General features: G+C 43.8%; 1 protein-coding gene and 1 long non-coding RNA gene across 2 annotated transcripts; one reads left to right on the forward strand and one right to left on the reverse strand.

The window, feature by feature from the left end:
* The first annotated feature begins 67 nt into the window (after positions 1-67).
* Positions 68-12,025, forward strand: LOC118946052 (cis-aconitate decarboxylase-like). The gene is made up of 6 exons (XM_036970260.1): positions 68-312; positions 1,615-1,672; positions 2,928-3,115; positions 6,826-6,918; positions 10,419-10,624; positions 11,056-12,025. Exons 1-6 carry the CDS (start codon positions 295-297, stop codon positions 11,999-12,001), a joined length of 1,509 nt encoding a protein of 502 aa, XP_036826155.1. The 5' UTR covers positions 68-294; the 3' UTR covers positions 12,002-12,025.
* On the reverse strand, positions 8,818-9,171 carry LOC118946053. The gene is made up of 3 exons (XR_005041209.1): positions 9,109-9,171; positions 8,980-9,049; positions 8,818-8,861 (listed from the first exon to the last, which is right to left on the reverse strand). It is a non-coding gene; the product is annotated as an uncharacterized LOC118946053 (long non-coding RNA).
* Positions 12,026-26,172: the final 14,147 nt, after the last annotated feature.

A 26,172-nucleotide genomic window follows, 5' to 3' on the forward strand; every position in this document is an offset into this window, starting at 1 on the left:
TTGGAATAGAGGTGGTGTTTTGGAAGTTCCTCCCCCTTTCCCTGTTGTCTATCAGTTTAGACCTTTTGTCCATTCTGCAGTATATAAGACAGGCAGAGCTCACCTGAGAGACAACCTGCATCCTCCCTACCTACGCTACATCATCCACCCATCCATCGATCCCTCGCCGACAAAGAAGAGAGAGGAGAAACAGAGAGAAGAGATCCAAAAACGACCAAGCAGAGGAAGAGTTGAACAACAGAGAGAGTGAAGACAGACAGACAGACAGACAGACAGACAGACAGACAGACAGACATGTTCTCCAAAGTACAGGTAAGACTCAGTCATGTAGTCAATATGGTCACCAGGCATAACCTACAGTATATGAGACTTATATTAAATTATTTAGTTTGAAATGTATAGGTCTCTTTCTGTTCAACTTCCTCATTGTGTTAGAGACCTAGAAACCTGTCAGTACATTAGTAGAGGTTAGAGGTTAGATAACTAGAAATCTGTCAGTACATTAGTAGAGGTTAGAGACCTAGAAACCTGTCAGTACATTAGTAGAGGTTAGAGGTTAGAGGTTAGATAACTAGAAACCTGTCAGTATATTAGTAGAGGTTAGAGGTTAGATAACTAGAAACCTGTCAGTACATTAGTAGAGGTTAGAGGTTAGAGGTTAGAGGTTAGATAACTAGAAACCTGTCAGTACATTAGTAGAGGTTAGAGGTTAGAGGTTAGAGGTTAGATGACTAGACACCTGTCAGTACATTAATAGAGGTTAGAGGTTAGAGACCTAGAAACCTGTCTGTGGCATGTTGAGATTTAACCATGTTGTGCTGCTACCATTTTATGCTGCTACTATGTTGTGTTGCCACCATGTTGTTCTGCTACCATGTTGTGCCTCTACCATGTTGTGCTTCTGCCATGTTGTGTTGCTACCATGTTGCTCTGCTACCATGTTGTGATGTTGGTCTACTACCATGCTGTGTTGCTTCCATGTTGTGTTGCTTCCATGTTGTGCTGCTACCATGTTGTGCTACTACCATGTGGTGATGCTACTATGTTGTGTTGCTACCATGTTGTGTTGCTACCATGTTGAGCTGCTGCCATGTTGAGCTGCCGCCATGTTGTGCTGCTACCATGTTGTGTTGCTACCATGTTGTAATGCTACCATGTTGTGCTGCGACCTTGTTGTGTTGCTACCATGTTGTGCTGCTACCATGTTGCACTGCTACCATGTGAAACTTCTACCATGTTGTGGTTCTACCATGTTGTTCTGCTACCTTGTTGTACTGCTACCATGTTTCCTGCTGATATGTTGCTCTGCTGCCATGTTTCTGGCTCAGTATCTGGCAGAGTATTGTTACCCTCTGGCTCAGTATCTGGCATAGTATTGTTACCCTCTGGCTCAGTATCTAGCAGAGTATTGTTACCCTCTGGCTCAGTATCTGGCATAGTATTGTTACCCTCTGGCTCAGTATCTGGCATAGTATTGTGCCTTAGTAACCAAGGAAGAGAGCCTACATCAATGTTTCATGTTTTGATTCACACTGTGAACCTGTCATTCAGTAACTCATATGCAACAGTAAGCTGTGGTTTGATATTATGCTGTTTTCTGTCTGTGTTTCTCAGAGATCCTTCAGACCTGCGTCTGTTACGCTGAGACGACTCCACCAGTCAGCCCTGGATGGTCAGTAACATCTCAGCTTGATCTCACTCACTCTCTCTCTCTCTCTCTCTCTCTCTCTCTCCTCTCTCTCCTCTCTCTCTCTCTCTCTCTCTCTCTCTCTCTCTCTCTCTCTCTCTCCTCTCTCACTCTCTCTCTCTCCTCTCTCTCCTCTCTCTCTCTTTCTCTCTCTATCTCTCCCCTCTCTCTCTCTCTCTCTCTCTCCTCTCTCTCTCTAACACACATGAAGCTTCTTCTGTCCTCAGTGTTTCCACTAGGCTGTCTGTTGTCTCTCATCCTGTTAGGGCTGTCCTTTATCCCAATATCAGCCTCGTAGACAAACACACCCATTGGGATATGAGGAAGCTGAGCTCTAACAATATATAGGCTGTTGGTCGGCTCTATACTAACATAGAAATAGGTTATATAGACCTTCCTAGATACAGGCTGTGTTGGTTCTATACCAACCTCTCCTCTTGTCTCAGTTCAGACATCAGTAAACTGACATGGGACATACTGGGGAGGTTTTTAAAACATTCCTGACTTCTTTCCTCGTCTCTCTCCTCCTCCTCTCGTCCTCTCCTCCTCCTCCTCCTCCCCCTCTCCTTCTCCTCCTCCATATCCTCCTCTCCTCCGCCTCCTCCTCCTCCTCCTCCTCCTCCTCTCCTCTTCCTCTCCTCTCCTCCTCTTCTCTCCTCCTCCTCCTCCTCCTCCTCCTCCTCCTCCTCCCCCTGTCCTCCTCCTCCTCTCCTCCTCTCCTCCTCCTCCTCCTCCCCTCTCCTCCTCCCCTCTCCTCCTCCTCCTCCTCCTCCTCCTCCTCCTCCTCCTCCTCCTCCTCTCCTCCTCTCCTCCTCCTCCTCCTCTCCTCCTCTCCTCCTCCTCCTCCTCCTCCTCCTCCTCCTCCTCCTCCTCTCCTCTTCCTCTCCTCTCCTCCTCTTCTCTCCTCCTCCTCCTCCTCCTCCTCCCCCTGTCCTCCCCTCTCCTTCTCCCCTCTCCTCCTCCCATCTCCTCCTCCTCCTCTCCTCTCCTCCTCCTCCTCATATCCTCCTCTCCTCCTCCCATCTCCATCTCCTCCTCCTCTCCTCTCCTCCTCCTCCTTCTCCTCATCCTCCTCCCCTCTCCTCCTCTCCTCCCATCTTCTCCTCCTCCTCTCCTCCTCTCCTCCTCCTCCTCCTCCTCTCCTCCTCTCCTCCTCCTCCTCCCCTCTCCTCCTTCCCTCTCCTTCTCCTCTCCTCCCATCTTCTCCCCCTCCTCTCCTCCTCCTCCTTCACCCCTCCAGTGGTAGATCATCCAGCCTCAGAGGACAATGTGACAGACAGTTTTGGCAGGTTCATCCATGGTGTCCAGCCCCACCAGCTGACCCCCACCGTGCTCCACCGCAGTAAGAGGATGGTCCTAGACTCCATCGGAGTGGGACTACTGGGTAGCACCACACATGTCTTCCAGCTGGCCCTGCAACACTGTCAGGTGAGAAAACAGAAGACAACTTTATTGTCCATTGGTTACAATGTTTAATGTTACTGTCTATCCTATGTCTGTCTGTATGCCTGTCAGATTGTATGTCTGTCTCTCTAACACCCCCTACTGTCTATCCTCTGTCTGTCTGTCTATCTGTCTGTCTGTCTGTCTGTCTGTCTGTCTGTCTGTCTGTCTGTATGCCTGTCAGATTGTATGTCTGTCTCTCTAACACCCCCTACTCTCTATCCTCTGTCTGTCTGTCTGTCTATCTGTCTGTCTGTCTGTCTGTCTGTCTGTCTGTCTGTCTGTCTGTCTGTATGCCTGTCAGATTGTATGTCTGTCTCTCTAACACCCCCTACTGTCTATCCTCTGTCTGTCTGTCTATCTGTCTGTCTGTCTGTCTGTCTGTCTGTCTGTCTGTCTGTCTGTCTGTCTGTCTGTCTGTCTATCCTCTGTCTGTCTGTCTCTCTTACGCCCCCTACTGTTTATCCTCGGTCTGTCTGTCTGCCTGTCTGTCTCTCTAACGCCCCCCTACTGTCTATCCTCTGTCTGTCTGTCTGTCTCTCTAACGCCCCCCTACTGTTTATCCTCTGTCTGTCTGTCTGTCTGATTGTCTGTCTGTCTCTCTAACGCCCACCTACTGTTTATTCTCTGTCAGTCTGTCTGTCTGTCTGTCTGTCTCTCTGTCTCTCTGTCTCTCTAACGCCCCCCTCCCCCCCACTGTTTATCCTCTGTCTGCCTGTCTGATTGTCTGTCTGTCTCTCTAACGCCCCCCTACTGTTTATCCTCTGTCTGCCTGTCTGTCTGTCTCTCTAACGCCCCCCTACTGTCTATCCTCTGTCTGTCTGTCTCTCTTACGCCCCCCTACTGTTTATCCTCGGTCTGTCTGTCTGCCTGTCTGTCTCTCTAACGCCTCCCTACTGTCTATCCTCTGTCTGTCTGTCTGTCTCTCTAACGCCCCCCTACTGTTTATCCTCTGTCAGTCTGTCTGTCTGTCTGTCTGTCTCTCTGTCTCTCTGTCTCTCTAACGCCCCCCTCCCCCCCATTGTTTATCCTCTGTCTGCCTGTCTGATTGTCTGTCTGTCTCTCTAACGCCCCCCTACTGATTATCCTCTGTCTGTCTGTCTGTCTGTCTGTCTGTCTGTCTCTCTGATGCCCACCTACTGTTTATTCTCTGTCTGTCTGTCTGTCTGTCTGTCTCTCTGTCTCTCTAACGCCCCCCTACTGTTTATCCTCTGTCTGCCTGTCTGATTGTCTGTCTGTCTCTCTAACGCCCCCCTACTGATTATCCTCTGTCTGTCTGTCTGTCTGTCTGCCTGTCTGATTGTCTGTCTGTCTCTCTAACGCCCCCCTACTGCCTATCCTCTGTCTGTCTGCCTGTCTGATTGTCTGTCTGTCTCTCTAACGCCCCCCTACTGATTATCCTCTGTCTGTCTGTCTGTCTGTCTGTCTGTCTGTCTGTCTGATTGTCTGTCTGTCTCTCTAACGCCCCCCCTACTGTCTATCCTCTGTCTGTCTGTCTATCTGTCTGTCTGTCTGTCTGTCTGTCTGTCTGTCTGTCTCTCTAACGAACCACTACTGTCTGTCTGTCTGTCTCTCTAACGCCCCCCTACTGTCTGTCTGTCTGTCTCTCTAACGCCCCCTTACTGTCTGTCTGTCTGTATGTCTGTCTGTCTGTATGTCTGTCTGTCTGTCTGTCTGTCTGTCTGTCTGTCTGTCTGTCTGTCTGTCTCTCTAACGCCCCCTACTGTTTATCCTCTGTCTGCCTGTCTGTCTGTCTCTCTAACGCCCCCCTACTGTCTATCCTCTGTCTGTCTGTCTCTCTTACGCCCCCTACTGTTTATCCTCGGTCTGTCTGTCTGCCTGTCTGTCTCTCTAACGCCCCCCTACTGTCTATCCTCTGTCTGTCTGTCTGTCTCTCTAACGCCCCCCTACTGTTTATCCTCTGTCTGTCTGTCTGTCTGATTGTCTGTCTGTCTCTCTAACGCCCACCTACTGTTTATTCTCTGTCAGTCTGTCTGTCTGTCTGTCTGTCTCTCTGTCTCTCTGTCTCTCTAACGCCCCCCCCCCCCCCCACTGTTTATCCTCTGTCTGCCTGTCTGATTGTCTGTCTGTCTCTCTAACGCCCCCCTACTGATTATCCTCTGTCTGTCTGTCTGTCTGTCTGTCTGTCTGTCTGTCTGTCTGTCTGTCTGTCTGTCTGTCTGTCTCTCTAACGCCCCCCTCCCCCCCACTGTTTATCCTCTGTCTGCCTGTCTGATTGTCTGTCTGTCTCTCTAACGCCCCCCTACTGTTTATCCTCTGTCTGCCTGTCTGTCTGTCTCTCTAACGCCCCCCTACTGTCTATCCTCTGTCTGTCTGTCTCTCTTACGCCCCCCTACTGTTTATCCTCGGTCTGTCTGTCTGCCTGTCTGTCTCTCTAACGCCACCCTACTGTCTATCCTCTGTCTGTCTGTCTGTCTCTCTAACGTCCCCCTACTGTTTATCCTCTGTCAGTCTGTCTGTCTGTCTGTCTGTCTCTCTGTCTCTCTGTCTCTCTAACGCCCCCCTCCCCCCATTGTTTATCCTCTGTCTGCCTGTCTGATTGTCTGTCTGTCTCTCTAACGCCCCCCTACTGATTATCCTCTGTCTGTCTGTCTGTCTGTCTGTCTGTCTGTCTGTCTGTCTGTCTGTCTGTCTGTCTGTCTGTCTCTCTGATGCCCACCTAGTGTTTATTCTCTGTCTGTCTGTCTGTCTGTCTGTCTCTCTGTCTCTCTAACGCCCCCCTACTGTTTATCCTCTGTCTGCCTGTCTGATTGTCTGTCTGTCTCTCTAACGCCCCCCTACTGATTATCCTCTGTCTGTCTGTCTGTCTGTCTGCCTGTCTGATTGTCTGTCTGTCTCTCTAACGCCCCCCTACTGCCTATCCTCTGTCTGTCTGCCTGTCTGATTGTCTGTCTGTCTCTCTAATGCCCCCCTACTGATTATCCTCTGTCTGTCACTCTGTCTGTCTGTCTGTCTGTCTGTCTGTCTCTCTAACGCCCCCCTACTGTTTATCCTCTGTCTGTCTGATTGTCTGTCTGTGCCTGTCTGATTGTCTGTCTGTCTCTCTAACGCCCCCCTACTGTTTATCCTCTGTCTGTCTGATTGTCTGTCTGTGCCTGTCTGATTGTCTGTCTGTCTCTCTAACGCCCCCCTACTGTCTATCCTCTGTCTGTCTGTCTGTCTCTCTAACGCCCACCTACTGTTTATCCTCTGTCAGTCTGTCTGTCTGTCTGTCTGTCTCTCTAACGCCCCCCTACTGATTATCCTCTGTCTGTCTGTCTGTCTGTCTGTCTGTCTGTCTGTCTGTCTGTCTGTCTGTCTGCCTGTCTGATTGTCTGTCTGTCTCTCTAACGCCCCCCTACTGCCTATCCTCTGTCTGTCTGTCTGTCTGTCAGATTGTCTGTCTGTCTCTCTAACGCCCCCCTACTGATTATCCTCTGTCTGTCTGTCTGTCTGTCTGTCTGTCTGTCTGTCTGTCTGTCTGTCTGTCTGTCTGTCTGTCTGTCTCTCTAACGCCCCCCTACTGTTTATCCTCTGTCTGTCTGATTGTCTGTCTGTGCCTGTCTGATTGTCTGTCTGTCTGTCTAACGCCCCCCTACTGTCTATCCTCTGTCTGTCTGTCTGTCTGTCTGTCTGTCTGTCTGTCTGTCTGATTGTCTGTCTGTCTGTCTAACGCCCCCCTACTGTCTCTGCAGCACATGTACGGTCCTGATGACATCAGCAGTGTGTACGGACGCAGAGGAACCAGACTCTCCCCAACCCTGGCTGCCTTCGTCAACGGAGTGGCTGTGAGTAGATATATTTACACTAGATCTGAACAGACACATGTTGAGTAGATATATTTACACTAGATCTGAACAGACACATGTTGAGTAGATATATTTACAATATTTACACTAGATCTGCACAGACACACGTTGAGTTGATATATTTACACTAGATCTGAACAGACACATGTTGAGTAGATATATTTACACTAGATCTGAACAGACACATGTTGAGTAGATATATTTACACTAGATCTGAACAGACACATGTTGAGTAGATATATTTACACTAGATCTGCACAGCCACATGTTCAGTAGATATATTTACAATATTTACACTAGATCTGAACGGACACACGTTGAGTAGATATATTTACACTAGATCTGAACAGACACATGTTGAGTAGATATACTAGCATGCCCCGCCCACCTGAGGATCTGTCATTTTCAGCCATCTATTTCCTGTGTTTGAGTGGTGCAAAATCAACTTGTCACTTAAAACCTCTTAAATGTGAAGTCCCCAATTTGGGGACCGTATTTGAATGTTGTTATTAAATTCAATCTGGTATGAGAACGGTAGCCCCTCTATGCAGAAGCAGGGTGTCTGCGGAAAGCTGAGTATCTTGGCTATTGATCAATGCCGTCAAATATCTGGTATGACTTACTACCATATATGGGCATACGAATTTATAAGAACAGAATGAGCCGATGACCCTATTTCAAGATGGCTGCTACCTACATTCCGGTTAGCGTTGTGAAGCATAAACGAAATAATACGTAATACACCGAAAGCCGGGACTCCACAGATCACGAGGATATCTTATTTGTCTGCCTGTGACCTTCCGTTATTGATCACCAGCCCCGAGATTCAAAATGTTCATTTTACAAGTTTTCACCAAACAGCAAACATCTTCCAAGATAAGCTTCCATATGTTCTGTGTTTGAGCTGTAGCTACATGGGGGAACGCATCTAGCCTATTGCCATCTGATGATGTATGACTTAATGGGAACATCGAATGTCCACCGAGTGACTATCTGTGCACATCAAAAATATGATGTTGCCTGCTTACAACGCTTTGGCCTGAATGTCACGTCTGGAGGAAACCTGGCACCATCCCTACGGTGAAGCATGGTGGTGGCAGCATCATGCTGTGGGGATGTTTTTCATCGGCAGAGACTGGGAGACTAGTCAGGATCGAGGCAAAGATAAAGGGAGCAAAGTACAGAGATCCGTGATGAAAACCTGCTCCAAAGTGCTCAGAAACTCAGACTGGGGCAATGGTTCATCTTACAACAGGACAATGACCCTAATCACACAGTCAAGACAACGCAGGAGTGGCTTTGGGACAAGTCCTTGAGTGGACCAGCAAGAGCCCGGACTTGAACCCAATCAAACATCTCTGGAGAGACCTGAAAATAGATGTGCAGCTGGAGTCCAGCAGAGTGGACTGGCTGAAGTACATACTGAGTGAACATCCTTGTTGTTAAAACAATCTACCCTCTGTGCCCAATAACATGCTTAACTTAGAGCCTCTCTCTGTAGGATACATAAAGAGATATTCATGACTCTACAGTCCCTACACAGTCACTCTGACAGACCTGCTACCGTTATTATATTCCTGGGTCTCTACAGTCACTACACAGTCACTCTGACAGACCTGCTACCGTTATTATATTCCTGGGTCTCTACAGTCACTACACAGTCACTCTGACAGACCTGCTACCGTTATTATATTCCTGGGTCTCTACAGTCACTACACAGTCACTCTGACAGACCTGCTACTGTTATTATATTCCTGGGTCTCTACAGTCACTACACAGTCACTACACAGTCACTCTGACAGACCTGCTACCGTTATTATATTCCTGGGTCTCTACAGTCACTACACAGTCACTCTGACAGACCTGCTACCGTTATTATATTCCTGGGTCTCTACAGTCACTACACAGTCACTCTGACAGACCTGCTACCGTTATTATATTCCTGGGTCTCTACAGTCACTACACAGTCACTCTGACATACCTGCTACTGTTATTATATTCCTGGGTCTCTACAGTCACTACACAGTCACTCTGACAGACCTGCTACTGTTATTATATTCCTGGGTCTCTACAGTCACTACACAGTCACTACACAGTCACTCTGACAGACCTGCTACCGTTATTATATTCCTGGGTCTCTACAGTCACTACACAGTCACTCTGACAGACCTGCTACCGTTATTATATTCCTGGGTCTCTACAGTCACTACACAGTCACTCTGACAGACCTGCTACTGTTATTATGTTCCTGGGTCTCTACAGTCACTACACAGTCACTCTGACAGACCTGCTACCGTTATTATATTCCTGGGTCTCTACAGTCACTACACAGTCACTACACAGTCACTCTGACAGACCTGCTACCATTATTATATTCCTGGGTCTCTACAGTCACTACACAGTCACTCTGACAGACCTGCTACTGTTATTATGTTCCTGGGTCTCTACAGTCACTACACAGTCACTCTGACAGACCTGCTACCGTTATTATATTCCTGGGTCTCTACAGTCACTACACAGTCACTCTGACAGACCTGCTACCGTTATTATATTCCTGGGTCTCTACAGTCACTACACAGTCACTCTGCCAGTTATTACACCAGATAACTCTCTGACTGTTTACTGTCTGGTGTGGTTAACCAGCTGTCTTTTTGGATTAGTGATGACACATTTACCATCAACCACTGAGTCTGTTAATAACAGGTGTCTTTATTCTGGGTCTGTTGTCCAGGATCACTGTGTCTGTTGTCCAGGATCACTATGTCTGTTGTCCAGGCTAACTGTGTTTGTTGTATGTCTGTTCTCCAGGCTAACTGTGTTTGTTATTCAGGCTAACTGTGTTTGTTGTGTGTCTGTTCTCCAGGCTAACTGTGTCTGTTCTCCAGAATAACTGTGTTTGTTGTGTGTCTGTTCTTCAGGCTAACTGTGTTTGTTGTGTGTTTGTTATTCAGGCTAACTGTGTTTGTTGTGTGTCTGTTCTCCAGGCTAACTGTGTCTGTTCTCCAGGCTAACTGTGTTTGCTGTGTGTCTGTTCTTCAGGCTAACTGTGTTTGTTGTGTGTCTGTTCTCCAGGCTAACTGTGTTTCTTCTCCAGGCTAACTGTGTTTGTTGTGTGTCTGTTCTCCAGGCTAACTGTGTTTGTTCTCCAGGCTAACTGTGTTTGTTGTATGTCTGTTCTCCAGGCTAACTGTGTTTGTTGTGTGTCTGTTCTCCAGGCTAACTGTGTTTGTTGTGTGTCTGTTCTCCAGGCTAACTGTGTCTGTTCTCCAGGCTAACTGTGTTTGTTGTGTGTATGTTCTCCAGGCTAACTGTGTCTGTTATTCAGGCTAACTGTGTTTGTTGTGTGTCTGTTCTCCAGGCTATCTGTGTTTGTTGTGTGTCTGTTCTCCAGGCTAACTGTGTCTGTTATTCAGGCTAACTGTGTTTGTTGTGTGTCTGTTCTCCAGGCTAACTGTGTTTGTTGTGTGTCTGTTCTCCAGGCCCACTCAATGGACTTTGATGACACCTGGCATCCTGCCACTCACCCCTCAGGGGCAGTCCTTCCTGCCCTGCTGGCGGTCAGTGATATGCTGCCCAGTAACAGCAAGCCTAGTGGGCGGGACTTCCTGCTTGCGTTCAATGTGGGTATAGAGATCCAGGGACGACTGATGAGATTCTCCAACGAGGCTCACAACATCCCCAAGAGGTAAGGACTCTGACCCCTGACCCCAAAACCTAACACCGACACTAACCCACAACATCCCCAAGAGGTGAGATCGGTAACATCAGAACCTTAGAGTGTACACTTCAGAGACCAGAGGAAGGTAACATCAGAACCTTGGAGTGTACACTATTGAGACCAGAGGAAGGTAACATCAGAACCTTGGAGTGTACACTTTAGAGACAGGAGGAAGGTAACATCAGAACCTTGGAGTGTACACTTCAGAGACCAGAGGAAGGTAACATCAGAACCTTGGAGTGTATACTTCAGAGACCAGAGGAAGGTAACATCAGAACCTTGTTGAGTGTTGTGCTTCCTTAACAACTGACCCCCCCCCCCCCCCTCTCCCTCCAGGTTCCACCCCCCTACTGTTGTTCTTCCTTAACATCTGACCCCCCCCCACCCTCTCCCTCCAGGTTCCACCCCCCTACTGTTGTGGGTACTCTGGGTAGTGCAGCAGCCTGCGCCCGCCTCCTCTCTCTGGAACACTCCCAGTGTAGCCACGCCCTGGCCATCGCTGCCAGCCTATCAGGAGCCCCCATGGCTAACGCCGCCACCCAGTCCAAACCCCTCCACATCGGCAACGCAGCGCGGCTGGGGCTTGAGGCGGCTCTACTGGCCTCTAGAGGTCTGGAGGCCTCACCCAGGGTCCTGGATGACACCGCCGGGGTCGCAGGGTTCAGCGCCTTCTACGAGGACTACGCCCCACAACCTTTGGCCTCCCCAGAGGAAGAGGGGTTGCAGTTCCTCCTAGAGAACCAGGATATAGGGTTTAAGAGGTTCCCAGCCCACCTGGGGATGCACTGGGTGGCCGACGCTGCTGCCGCCGTACACAAACTGCTGCTGGGGGAGCAGGGATCAGGGGGGAGTGGTCAGGGGTCAGGGGTCGTAGGTCAGGTCCAGGACATCCTGCTCAGGGTTCCCCGCTCCAAGTACATTGATCGTCCGTTCCCGGAGTCGGAGCATGAGGCCAGACACTCCTTCCAGTTCAACGCCTGCTCTGCCCTGCTGGACGGAGAGGTCACCGTGGACTCATTCTCCCAGGAAGCACTGCAGCGCCCCGACCTCTACTCCCTGCTGGGGCGTGTCCACGTCGAGCATCCCCATGACAACCCCGCTAACTTTGACCGCATGTACGGCGAGGTGCAGGTGACGCTGGTGGGCGGGGACGTCCTGAACGGACGCTGTGATACTTTTTATGGTCACTGGCGTAACCCTTTGACCAATGAGAGCCTGAGGAAGAAGTTCCGTAGCAACGCTGGGGCGGTCCTTCCCAGAGAGAAGGTGGAGGGTCTGATAGAGGCAGTAGAGGGACTAGACAAACTGGAGGACTGCTGTCCTCTGCTGGAGCAGCTACAGTGATCACACACAGAGCTACAGGGATCATACACAGAGCTACAGGGATCACACACAGAGCTACAGGGATCACACACAGAGCTACAGTGATCACACACAGAGCTACAGGGATCATACACAGAGCTACAGGGATCACACACAAAGCTACAGGGATCACACACAGAGCTACATGGGTCACACACAGAGCTACAGGGGTCACACACAGAGCTACAGGGGTCACACACAGAGCTACAGGGATCACACACAGAGCTACAGGGATCACACACAGAGCTACAGGGATCACACACAGAGCTACAGGGGTAACACACAGAGCTACAGGGGTCACACACAGAGCTACAGGGATCACACACAGAGCTACAGTGATCACACACAGAGCTACAGGGATCACACACAGAGCTACAGGGATCACACACAGAGCTACAGGGATCACACACAGAGCTACAGGGATCACACACAGAGCTACAGGGATCACACACAGAGCTACAGGGGTAACACACAGAGCTACAGGGGTCACACACAGAGCTACAGGGATCACACACAGAGCTACAGTGATCACACACAGAGCTACAGGGATCACACACAGAGCTACAGGGATCACACACAGAGCTACAGGGATCACACACAGAGCTACAGGGATCACACACAGAGCTACAGGGATCACACACAGAGCTACAGGGGTCACACACAGAGCTACAGGGATCACACACAGAGCTACAGGGATCACACACATCACGTCACAGAACTCCTGACCAGTTAATGTTTCTGCCTTTTACAATATCATGTTAACACTTTACATTGTGAGCTGAGGTCCAATGAAGAATCTAGTTCCAATGTGAGGGAAGAGACAAGTACATTATTTAAAGAATCAAACATAAATGAAGTTAAAATGAAGAATTTACTTCCAATGTGAGGGAAGAGGGAGAGTCTATAGGTGATTAACTTTAGCTGTACATTAAATTATATAAACAATCAAAGCTAAATGATTAAGTACAGTATATTTTGGTGTATCCATTTATATGACCCCGATTAGGGTCCCTCTGTTTCCTTGACAACGTATCTCTACAGTCCTGAGTGGATGTTGACAATAACAACAATTCATTTGAAGGATGGACGTGTATGTACATGTGATTTTATTATGAAGTTTATTTTCTATTTTGTTAAACAGTCTTGTATTCTACCAAACATGTATATTATTATGATTCTATACTTGAATCTTCATTAAATAATTATATTAAACTAATTACAGCCTTGATCTGTTTATCCTTCTCATTTACCTCATTGAATCAGAAGAACAGAAGCAAACAATAACATGGGAATGTTACCTGACAAAAACAACACATAGATACTATATATATATGTATATATATATATATATATAAATATTAACGCATAGATACTATATAAATATATATACAATAATAACACACATATATATATATATATATACCCAATATTAACACATAGATACTATATATATATATATATATATATATATATATATATATATATACATATATATATAGATATATATATATATATACAATAATAACACATATATATATATATATATACCCAATATTAACACATAGATATTATATATATATATTTATATATACAATATTAACACATAGAAACTATATATATATGTATATATATATATATATATATATATATATATAAATATTAACGCATAGATACTATATAAATATATATACAATAATAACACATATATACTGTATATATATATATATATATATATATATATATATAAATATATATATATATATTAACGCATAGATACTATATAAATATATATACAATAATAACACACAGATACTATATATATATATATATATATACAATATAAATATATATATACAATAATATTAACATATAGATACTATATATGTATATACACAATATATTAACGCATAGATACTATATAAATATATATACAATAATAACACATATATAATATAATAGAGACAATAGATGTAGCTGGTATGTCATAATATATTAGAGACAGTAGATGTAGCTGGTCTGTCATGAAATAATTTAGAAAGCAGATCTAGCTGGTCTGACATAATATAATAGAGACAGTAGTTCTAGCTGGTCTGGCTTAATGTTATAGAGACTGTAGTTCTAGCTGGTATGGCTTAATATAATACAGACAGTAGTTCTAGCTGGTCTATCATAATATAATACAGACAGGAGATGTAGCTGGTCTGTCATAAAATAATTGAGACAGTAGATCTAGCTGGTCTTCTATAGTATAATAGAGACAGTAGATCTAGCTGGTCTGTCACAATATAATAGAGACAGTAGATGTAGCTGGTCTTTTATAGTATAATAGAGACAGTAGATCTAGCTGGTCTGTCACAATATAATAGAGACAGTAGATGTAGCAGGTATATCACAATATAAAAGAGACTATTGACGTAGTCTTTCGTAATATATTAGAGACAGTAGACGTAGCTGGTCTGTCATGAAATAATTTAGAAAGTAGCTGGTCTGTCATAATATAAATTAGGCAGCAGACCTAGCTGCTCTGTCATAATATAATAGAGACAGTAGATCTAGCTGGTCTGTCATAATATAATAGAGACAGCATATCTAGCTGGTCTGTCATAATTTAATAGAGACAGTAGATCTAGCTGGTCTGTCATAATATAACAGAGACATAGAGAGAGTAGATCTACCTGGTATGTCATATTATAATAGAGACAATAGATCTAGCTGGTCTGTCATATTCTATAGAGACAGTAGATCTAGCTGGTCTGTCATAATATAATAGAGACAGTAGATCTAGCTGGTCTGTCATATTCTATAGAGACAGTAGATCTAGCTGGTCTGTCATAATATAATAGAGACAGTAGATCTTGCTGGTCTGTAATAATATATATGAGACTGTCGATCTAGCTGGTCTGTCGTAACATAATAGAGACAGCAGATCTAGCTGGTCTGTCATAATATAATAGAGACAGTAGATCTAGCTGGCCTGTCATAATATATTAGAGACAGTAGATGTAGCTGGTCTGTCATAAAATAACAGAGACAGTAGATCTAGCTGGTCTGTCATATTCTATAAAGACAGTAGATCTAGCTGGTCTGTCATAATATAATAGAGACAGTAGATCTTGCTGGTCTGTAATAATATAATTGAGACTGTCGATCTAGCTGGTCTATAATAGAGAAAGTAAATCTAGCTGGTCTGTCATAATATATTAGAGACATAGAGAGAGTAGATCTACCTGGTCTGTCATATTATAATGGAGGCAGGAGATCTAGCTGGTCTGTCATATTATAAAAGAGACAGTAGATCTAGCTGGTCTGTAATAATATAATAGACACATCAGATCTAGCTCATAATATAATAGAGACAGTAAATCTAGCTGTTCTGTCATAATATAATAGATACATTGAGACAGCAGATCTAGCTGGTCTGTCATATTATAATAGAGACAGTAGATCTAGCTGGTCTTTCATATTATAGTAGAGACTGTAGATCTAGCTGGTCTGTCATAATATAATTGAGACAGTAGATCTAGCTGGTCTGTCATATTATTATAAGACATTAGATCAAGCTGGTCTGAAATAATATTATAGAGACAGTAGATCTAGCTGGTCTTTCATATTATAGTAGAGACTGTAGATCTAGATGGTCTGTCATAATAGAATAGAGACAGTTGATCTAGCTGGTCTGTCATATTATAATATAGGCAGTAGTTCTAGCTGGTCTGTCATACTATAATAGAGACAGCAGATCTAGCTGGTCTGTCATAATATAATAGAGACATTAGATCTAGCTGGTCTGTCATAATATAATATAGACAGTAGATCTAGCTGGTCTGTCATAATATAATAGAGGCAGGAGAACTAGCCGGTCTGTCATAATATAATAGAGACAGTAGATATAGCTGTTCTGTCATAATATAATAGAGAAAGTAGATCTAGATGCTCTGTCATAATATAATAGAGACTGTCGATCTAGCTGGTCTGTCATCATATAATAGTGACATAGAGACAGTAGATCTACCTTGTCTGTCAGATTATAATAGAGGCAGGAGATCTAGCTGGTCTGTAATAATATAATAGAGACAGGAGATCTAGATGCTCTGTCATAATATAATAGAGACTGTCGATCTAGCTGGTCTGTCATAATATAATAGAGACAGCAGATCTAGATGATCTGTCACAATATAATAGAGATTGTCGATCTAGCTGGTCTATAATAGAGACAGTAGATCTACCTGGTCTGTCATATTATTATAAGACAGTAGATCTAGCTGGTCTGTCATAATATAATAGAGGCAATAGATCTAGCTGGTCTCTCATAATATAATAGAGAGTAGATCTAGCTGGTATGTCATAATATAATAGAGACTGTCAATCTAGCTGGTCTATAATAGAGACAGTAGATCTACCTGGTCTGTCATATTATAGTAGAGGCTGGAGATCTAGCTGGTCTGTCATATTATAATAGAGACAGTAGATCTAGCTGGTCTGTCATAATATAATAGAGACAGCAGATATAGCTGGTCTATCATAATATAATAGAGGCAGCAGATCTAGCTGGTCTGTCATAATATAATAGAGACATTAGATCAAGCTGCTCTGTCATAATATTATAGAGACAGTAGATCTAGCTGGTCTGTCATAATATAATAAAGACAGTAGATCTACCTGGTCTGTGATAATATAATATAGACAGTAGATCTAGCTGGTCTGTCATAATATAATAGAGGCAGGAGAACTAGCTGGTCTGTCATAATATAATAGAGACAGTAGATCTAGCTGGTCTGTCATAATATAATAAAGAAAGTAGATCTAGCTGGTCTGTAATAATATAATAGAGACAGCAGATCTAGCTGGTCTGTCATAATATTATAGAGACAGTAGATCTAGCTGGTCTGTCATAATATAATAGAGACAGTAGATCTAGCTGGTCTGTCATAATATAATAGAGACAGTAGATCTAGCTGGTCTGTCATAATATAATAGAGACAGTAGATCTAGCTGGTCTGTGATAATATAATATAGACAGTAGATCTAGATGGTCTGTCATAATATAATAGAGGCAGGAGAACTAGCTGGTCTGTCATAATATAATAGAGACAGTAGATCTAGCTGTTCTGTCATAATATAATAGAGGCAGGAGAAATCAAATCAAATCAAATCAAATTTATTTTATATAGCCCTTCGTACATCGGCTGATATCTCAAAGTGCTGTACATAAACCCAGCCTAAAACCCCAAACAGCAAGCAATGCAGGTGTAGAAGCACGGCGGCTAGGAAAAACTCCCTAGAAAGGCCAAAACCTAGGAAGAAACCTAGAGAGGAACCAGGCTATTTGGGGTGGCCAGTCCTCTTCTGGCTGTGCCGGGTGGAGATTATAACAAAACATGGTCAAGATGTTCAAATGTTCATAAATGACCAGCATGGTCGAATAATAATAAGGCAGAAAAGTTGAAACTGGAGCAGCAGCACAGTCAGGTGGACTGGGGACAGCAAGGAGTCATCATGTCAGGTATTCCTGGGGCATGGTCCTATGGCTCAGGTCAGTTGAAACTGGAGCAGCAGCACAGCCAGGTGGACTGGGGACAGCAAGGAGTCATCATGTCAGGTAGTCCTGGGGCATGGTCCTAGGGCTCAGGTCCTCCGAGAGAGAGAAAGAGAGAAGGAGAGAATTAGAGAACGCACACTTAGATTCACACAGGACACCGAATAGGACAGGAGAAGTACTCCAGATATAACAAACTGACCCTAGCCCCCCGACACATAAACTACTGCAGCATAAATACTGGAGGCTGAGACAGGAGGGGTCAGGAGACACTGTGGCCCCATCCGAGGACACCCCCGGACAGGGCCAAACAGGAAGGATATAACCCCACCCACTTTGCCAAAGCACAGCCCCCACAACACTAGAGGGATATCTTCAACCACCAACTTACCATCCTGAGACAAGGCTGAGTATAGCCCACAAAACCCTCCGCCACGGCACAACCCAAGGGGGGGGGGGGGGGGGGGGGCGCCAACCCAGACAGGATGACCACATCAGTGACTCAACCCACTCAGGTGACGCACCCCCTCCAGGGACGGCATGAGAGAGCCCCAGTAAAGCCAGTGACTCAGCCCCTGTAATAGGGTTTGAGGCAGAGAATCCCAGTGGAAAGAGGGGAACCGGCCAGGCAGAGACAGCAAGGGCGGTTCGTTGCTCCAGAGCCTTTCCGTTCACCCTCCCACTCCTGGGCCAGACTACACTCAATCATATGACCCACTGAAGAGATTAGTCTTCAGTAGAGACTTAAAGGTTGAGACCGAGTTTGCGTCTCTGACATGGGTAGGCAGACCGTTCCATAAAAATGGAGCTCTATAGGAGAAAGCCCTTCCTCCAGCTGTTTGCTTAAAAATTCTAGGGACAATTAGGAGGCCTGCGTCTTGTGACCGTAGCGTCCGTGTAGGTATGTACGGCAGGACCAAATCAGAGAGATAGGTAGGAGCAAGCCCATGTAATGCTTTGTAGGTTAGCAGTAAAACCTTGAAATCAGCCCTTGCTTTGACAGGAAGCCAGTGTAGAGAGGCTAGCACTGGAGTAATATGATCAATTTTTTTGGTTCTAGTCAGGATTCTAGCAGCCGTATTTAGCACTAACTGAAGTTTATTTAGTGCTTTATCCGGGTAGCCGGAAAGTAGAGCATTGCAGTAGTCTAACCTGGAAGTGACAAAAGCATGGATTAATTTTTCTGCATCATTTTTGGACAGAAAGTTTCTGATTTTTGCAATGTTACGTAGATGGAAAAAAGCTGTCCTTGAAATGGTCTTGATATGTTCTTCAAAAGAGAGATCAGGGTCCAGAGTAACGCCGAGGTCCTTCACAGTTTTATTTGAGACGACTGTACAACCATTAAGATTAATTGTCAGATTCAACAGAAGATCTCTTTGTTTCTTGGGACCTAGAACAAGCATCTCTGTTTTGTCCGAGTTTAAAAGTAGAAAGTTTGCAGCCATCCACTTCCTTATGTCTGAAACACATTCTTCTAGCAAGGGCAATTTTGGGGCTTCACCATGTTTAATTGAAATGTACAGCTGTGTGTCATCCGCATAGCAGTGAAAGTTAACATTATGTTTTCGAATGACATCCCCAAGAGGTAAAATATATAGTGAAAACAATAGTGGTCCTAAAACGGAACCTTGAGGAACACCGAAATTTACAGTTGATTTGTCAGAGGACAAACCATTCACAGAGACAAACTGATATCTTTCCGACAGATAAGATCTAAACCAGGCCAGAACTTGTCCGTGTAGACCAATTTGGGTTTCCAATCTCTCCAAAAGAATGTGGTGATCGATGGTATCAAAAGCAGCACTAAGGTCTAGGAGCACGAGGACAGATGCAGAGCCTCGGTCCGATGCCATTAAAATGTCATTTACCACCTTCACAAGTGCCGTCTCAGTGCTATGATGGGGTCTAAAACCAGACTGAAGCATTTCGTATACATTGTTTGTCTTCAGGAAGGCAGTGAGTTGTTGCGCAACAGCCTTTTCTAAAATGTTTGAGAGGAATGGAAGATTCGATATAGGCCGATAGTTTTTTATATTTTCTGGGTCAAGGTTTGGCTTTTTCAAGAGAGGCTTTATTACTGCCACTTTTAGTGAGTTTGGTACACATCCGGTGGATAGAGAGCCGTTTATTTTCTTCAACATAGGAGGGCCAAGCACAGGAAGCAGCTCTTTCAGTAGTTTAGTTGGAATAGGGTCCAGTATGCAGCTTGAAGGTTTAGAGGCCATGATTATTTTCATCATTGTGTCAAGAGATATAGTACTAAAACACTTGAGCGTCTCTCTTGATCCTAGGTCCTGGCAGAGTTGTGCAGACTCAGGACAACTGAGCGTTGAAGGAATACGCAGATTTAAGGAGGAGTCCGTAATTTGCTTTCTAATAATCATAATCTTTTCCTCAAAGAAGTTCATGAATTTATCACTGCTAAAGTGAAAGTCATCCTCTCTTGGGGAATGCTGCTTTTTAGTTAGCTTTGCGACAGTATCAAAAAGGAATTTCGGATTGTTCTTATTTTCCTCAATTAAGTTAGAAAAATAGGATGATCGAGCAGCAGTAAGGGCTCTTCGGTACTGCACAGTACTGTCTTTCCAAGCTAGTCGGAAGACTTCCAGTTTGGTGTGGCGCCATTTCCGTTCCAATTTTCTGGAAGCTTGCTTCAGAGCTCGGGTATTTTCTGTGTACCAGGGAGCTAGTTTCTTATGAGAAATGTTTTTAGTTTTTAGGGGTGCAACTGCATCTAGGGTATTGCGCAAGGTTAAGTTGAGTTCCTCAGTTAGGTGGTTAACTGATTTTTGTCCTCTGGCGTCCTTGGGTAGACAGAGGGAATCTGGAAGGACATCAAGGAATCTTTGTGTTGTCTGTGAATTTATAGCACGACTTTTGATGATCCTTGGTTGGGGTCTAAACAGATTATTTGTTGCAATTGCAAACGTAATAAAATGGTGGTCCGATAGTCCAGGATTATGAGGAAAAACATTAAGATCCACAACATTTATTCCATGGGACAAAACTAGGTCCAGCGTATGACTGTGACAGTGAGTGGGTCCAGAGACATGTTGGACAAAACCCACTGAGTCGATGATGGCTCCGAAAGCCTTTTGGAGTGGGTCTGTGGACTTTTCCATGTGAATATTAAAGTCACCAAAGATTAGAATATTATCCGCTATGACTACAAGGTCCGATAGGAATTCAGGGAACTCAGTGAGGAACGCTGTATATGGCCCAGGAGGCCTGTAAACAGTAGCTATAAAAAGTGATTGAGTAGGCTGCATAGATTTCATGACTAGAAGCTCAAAAGACGAAAACGTCATTTTTTTTTTTGTAAATTGAAATTTGCTATCGTAAATGTTAGCAACACCTCCGCCTTTGCGGGATGCACGGGGGATATGGTCACTAGTGTAGCCAGGAGGTGAGGCCTCATTTAACACAGTAAATTAATCAGGCTTAAGCCATGTTTCAGTCAGGCCAATCACATCAAGATTATGATCAGTGATTAGTTCATTGACTATAATTGCCTTTGAAGTAAGGGATCTAACATTAAGTAGCCCTATTTTGAGATGTGAGGTATCATGATCTCTTTCAATAATGACAGGAATGGAGGTGGTCTTTATCCTAGTGAGATTGTTAAGGCGAACACCGCCATGTTTAGTTTTGCCCAACCCAGGTCGAGGCACAGACACGGTCTCAATGGTGATAGCTGAGCTGACTACACTGACTGTGCTAGTGGCAGACTCCACTATGCTGGCAGGCTGGCTAACAGCCTGCTGCCTGGCCTGCACCCTATTTCATTGTGGAGCTAGAGGAGTTAGAGCCCTGTCTATGTTGGTAGATAAAATGAGAGCACCCCTCCAGCTAGGATGGAGTCCGTCACTCCTCAGCAGGTCAGGCTTGGTCCTGTTTGTGGGTGAGTCCCAGAAAGAGGGCCAATTATCTACAAATTCTATCTTTTGGGAGGGGCAGAAAACAGTTTTCAACCAGCGATTGAGTTGTGAGACTCTGCTGTAGAGCTCATCACTCCCCCTAACTGGGAGGGGGCCAGAGACAATTACTCGATGCCGACACATCTTTCTAGCTGATTTACACGCAGAAGCTATGTTGCGCTTGGTGATCTCTGACTGTTTCATCCTAACATCGTTGGTGCCGACGTGGATAACAATATCTCTATACTCTCTACACTCGCCAGTTTTAGCTTTAGCCAGCACCATCTTCAGATTAGCCTTAACGTCGGTAGCCCTGCCCCCGGTAAACAGTGTATGATCGCTGGATGATTCTCAAGTCTAATACTGCGGGTAATGGAGTCACCAATGACTAGAGTTTTCAATTTGTCAGAGCTAATGGTGGGAAGCTTCGGCGTCTCAGACCCCGTAACGGGAGGAGTAGAGACCAGAGAAGACTCGGCCTCTGACTCCGACCCGCTGCTTAATGGGGAAAACCGGTTGAAAGTTTCTGTCGGCTGAATGAGCGACACCGGTTGAGCGTTCCTACAGCATTTCCTTCCAGAAACCGTGAGAAAGTTGTCCGGCTGCGGGGACTGTACCAGAGGATTTATACTACTATCTGTACTTACTGGTGGCACAGACGCGGTCTCATCCTTTCCTACACTGAAATTACCCTTGCCTAGCGATTGCGTCTGAAGCTGGGCTTGTAGCACAGCTATCCTCGCCGTAAGGCGAGTACAGCGACTGCAATTAGAAGGCATCATGTTAATGTTACTACTTAGCTTCGGCTGTCGGAGGTCCTGATGAACCGTGTCCAGATAAAGCGTCCGGAGTGAAAAAGTTGAGTAGGAAAAAACAAAAATATAAACGGTAATTAAAAAGTAAAAAATGTAAATTTGTCAGGTAGCAAAACAGGTTGGCAACAAAACGACAGCAAACAAGTCTGCAAGTCGTGACCGGAAATGACGTCTCTCTCTAGGTAGATACAGGCAGGGTGACTAACAGCAGGTCTGGTCTGGTCTGGTCTGTCATAATATAATAGAGACAGTAGATCTAGCTGGTCTGTCATAATATAATAGAGGCAGGAGAACTAGCTGGTCTGTCACAATATAATAGACTGTCGATCTAGCTGGTCTATAATAGAGACAGTAGATCTACCTGGTCTGTCATATTATCATAGAGGCAGGAGATCTAGCTGGTCTGTCATATTATAATAGAGACAGTAGATCTAGCTTGTCTGTCACATTATAGTAGAGGCAGTAGATCTAGCTGGTATGTCATAAAATAATAGAGACAGCAGACATAGCTGGTCTGTCATAATATAATAGAGGCAGCAGATCTAGCTGGTCTGTCATAATATAATAGAGATATTAGATAAAGCTGCTCTGTCATAATATAATAGAGACATTAGATCTAGCTGGTCTGTCATAATATAATTGAGACTGTCGATTTAGCTGGTATGTAATAGAGACAGTAGATCTAGCTGGTCTGTAAAAATATAATAGAGGCAGGAGATCTAGCTGGTCTGTCATAATTTAATTGAGGCAGTAGATCTAGCTGGTTTGTCGTAATATAATAGAGACATAGAGACAGTAGATCTAGCTGGTATGTCATAATATAATAGAGACAGCAGATCTAGCTGGTCTGTCATAATATAATAGAGGCAGCAGATCTAGCTGGTCTGTCATAATATAATAGAGACAGTAGATCTAGCTGCTCTGTCATAATATAATAGAGACAGTAGATCTAGCTGGTCTGTCATAATATATTAGAGGCAGTAGATCTAGCTGGTCTGTCATAACATAATGAGGACAGTAGATATAGCTGGTCTGTCATGATATAATAGAGACAGTAGATCTAGCTTGTCTGTCATAATATAATAGAGACAGTCGACCTAGCTGGTCTATAATAGAGACAGTAGATCTACCTGGTCTGTCATATTATAATAGAGGCAGTAGATCTAGCTTGTCTGTCATATTATAATAGAGACAGTAGATATAGCTGGTCTGTCAAAATATAATAGAGACAGTAGTACTAGCTGGTCTGTTATATTATAATAGAGGCAGGAGATCTAGCTGGTCTGTCATATTATAAAAGAGACAGTAGATCTAGCTGGTCTGTCATAATATAATAGAGAAAGTAGATCAAGATGCTTTGTCATAATATAATAGAGACTGTCGATCTAGCTGGTCTGTCATAATATAAAAGAGACAGTAGATCTACCTTGTCTGTCAGATTATAATAGAAGCAGGAGATCTAGCTGGTCTGTCTTATTATATTAGAGACAGTAGATCTAGCTGGTCTGTAATAATATAATAGAGACAGCAGATCTAGATGCTCTGTCATAACATAACAGAGACTGTCGATCTAGCTGGTCTGTCATAATATAATAGAGACATAAAGACAGTAGATCTACCTTGTCTGTCAGATTATAATAAGAGGCAGGAGATCTAGCTGGTCTGTCTTATTATAACAGAGACAGTAGATCTAGCTGGTCTTTCATAATTTAATTGAGGCAGTAGATCTAGCTGGTTTGTCGTAATATAATAGAGACATAGAGACAGTAGATCTAGCTGGTATGTCATAATATAATAGAGACAGCAGATCTAGCTGGTCTGTCATAATATAATAGAGGCAGCAGATCTAGCTGGTCTGTCATAATATAATAGAGACAGTAGATCTAGCTGCTCTGTCATAATATAATAGAGACAGTAGATCTAGCTGGTCTGTCATAATATATTAGAGGCAGTAGATCTAGCTGGTCTGTCATAACATAATGAGGACAGTAGATATAGCTGGTCTGTCATGATATAATAGAGACAGTAGATCTAGCTTGTCTGTCATAATATAATAGAGACAGTCGACCTAGCTGGTCTATAATAGAGACAGTAGATCTACCTGGTCTGTCATATTATAATAGAGGCAGTAGATCTAGCTTGTCTGTCATATTATAATAGAGACAGTAGATATAGCTGGTCTGTCAAAATATAATAGAGACAGTAGTACTAGCTGGTCTGTTATATTATAATAGAGGCAGGAGATCTAGCTGGTCTGTCATATTATAAAAGAGACAGTAGATCTAGCTGGTCTGTCATAATATAATAGAGAAAGTAGATCAAGATGCTTTGTCATAATATAATAGAGACTGTCGATCTAGCTGGTCTGTCATAATATAAAAGAGACTTAGAGACAGTAGATCTACCTTGTCTGTCAGATTATAATAGAAGCAGGAGATCTAGCTGGTCTGTCTTATTATATTAGAGACAGTAGATCTAGCTGGTCTGTAATAATATAATAGAGACAGCAGATCTAGATGCTCTGTCATAACATAACAGAGACTGTCGATCTAGCTGGTCTGTCATAATATAATAGAGACATAAAGACAGTAGATCTACCTTGTCTGTCAGATTATAATAAGAGGCAGGAGATCTAGCTGGTCTGTCTTATTATAACAGAGACAGTAGATCTAGCTGGTCTGTAATAATATAATAGAGACATCAGATCTAGATGATCTGTCACAATATAATAGAGACTGTCGATCTAGCTGGTCTATAATAGAGACAGTAGATCTACCTGGTCTGTCATATTATAATAGAGGCAGGAGATCTAGCTGGTCTGTCATATTATAATAGAGACAGTAGATCTAGCTTGTCTGTCATATTATAGTAGAGGCAGTAGATCTAGCTGGTCTGTCATAATATAATAGAGAGTAGATCTAGCTGGTCTGTCATATTATTTTATAAGACAGTAGATCTAGCTGGTCTGTCATAATATAATAGAGGCAGCAGATCTAGCTGGTCTGTAATAATATAATAGAGACAGCAGATCTAGATGATCTGTCACAATATAATAGAGACTGTCGATCTAGCTGGTCTCTCATAATATAATAGAGACAGTAGATCTAGCTGGTGTCTCATAATATAATAGAGACAGTAGATCTAGCTGGTATGTCATAATATAATAGAGACTGTCGACCTAGCTGGTCTATAATAGAGACAGTAGATCTACCTGGTCTTTCATATTATAATAGAGACAGTAGATCTACCTGGTCTGTCATATTATAATAGAGGCAGTAGATTTAGCTGGTCTTTCATATTATAATAGAGACAGTAGATCTAGCTTGTCTGTCATATTATAGTAGAGGCAGTAGATCTAGCTGGTATGTCATAAAATAATAGAGACAGCAGACATAGCTGGTCTGTCATAATATAATAGAGATATGAGATCAAGCTGCTCTGTCATAATATAATAGAGACATTAGATCTAGCTGGTCTGTCATAATATAATTGAGACAGTAGATCTAGCTGGTCTGTCATAATATAATAGAGACAGTAGATCTAGCTGGTCTGTCATAATATAATAGAGACAGTAGATCTAGCAGGTCTGTCATAATATAATAGAGGCAGGAGAACTAGCTGGTCTGTCATAATATAATAGAAACAGTAGATCTAGCTGGTCTGTCATAATATAATAGAGGCAGGAGAACTAGCTGGTCTGTCATAATATAATAGAGACAGTACATCTAGCTGGTCTGTCATAATATAATAGAGACAGTAGATCTAGCTGGTCTTTCATACTATAATAGAGACAGCAGAACTAGCTGGTCTGTCACAATATAATAGAGACAGTACATCTAGCTGGTCTGTCATAACATAATATAGACAGTAGATCTAGCTGGT

This window comes from Oncorhynchus mykiss, chromosome 31 (genome assembly GCF_013265735.2).
Source record: "Oncorhynchus mykiss isolate Arlee chromosome 31, USDA_OmykA_1.1, whole genome shotgun sequence".
NCBI classification, from domain to species: domain Eukaryota; kingdom Metazoa; phylum Chordata; class Actinopteri; order Salmoniformes; family Salmonidae; genus Oncorhynchus; species Oncorhynchus mykiss.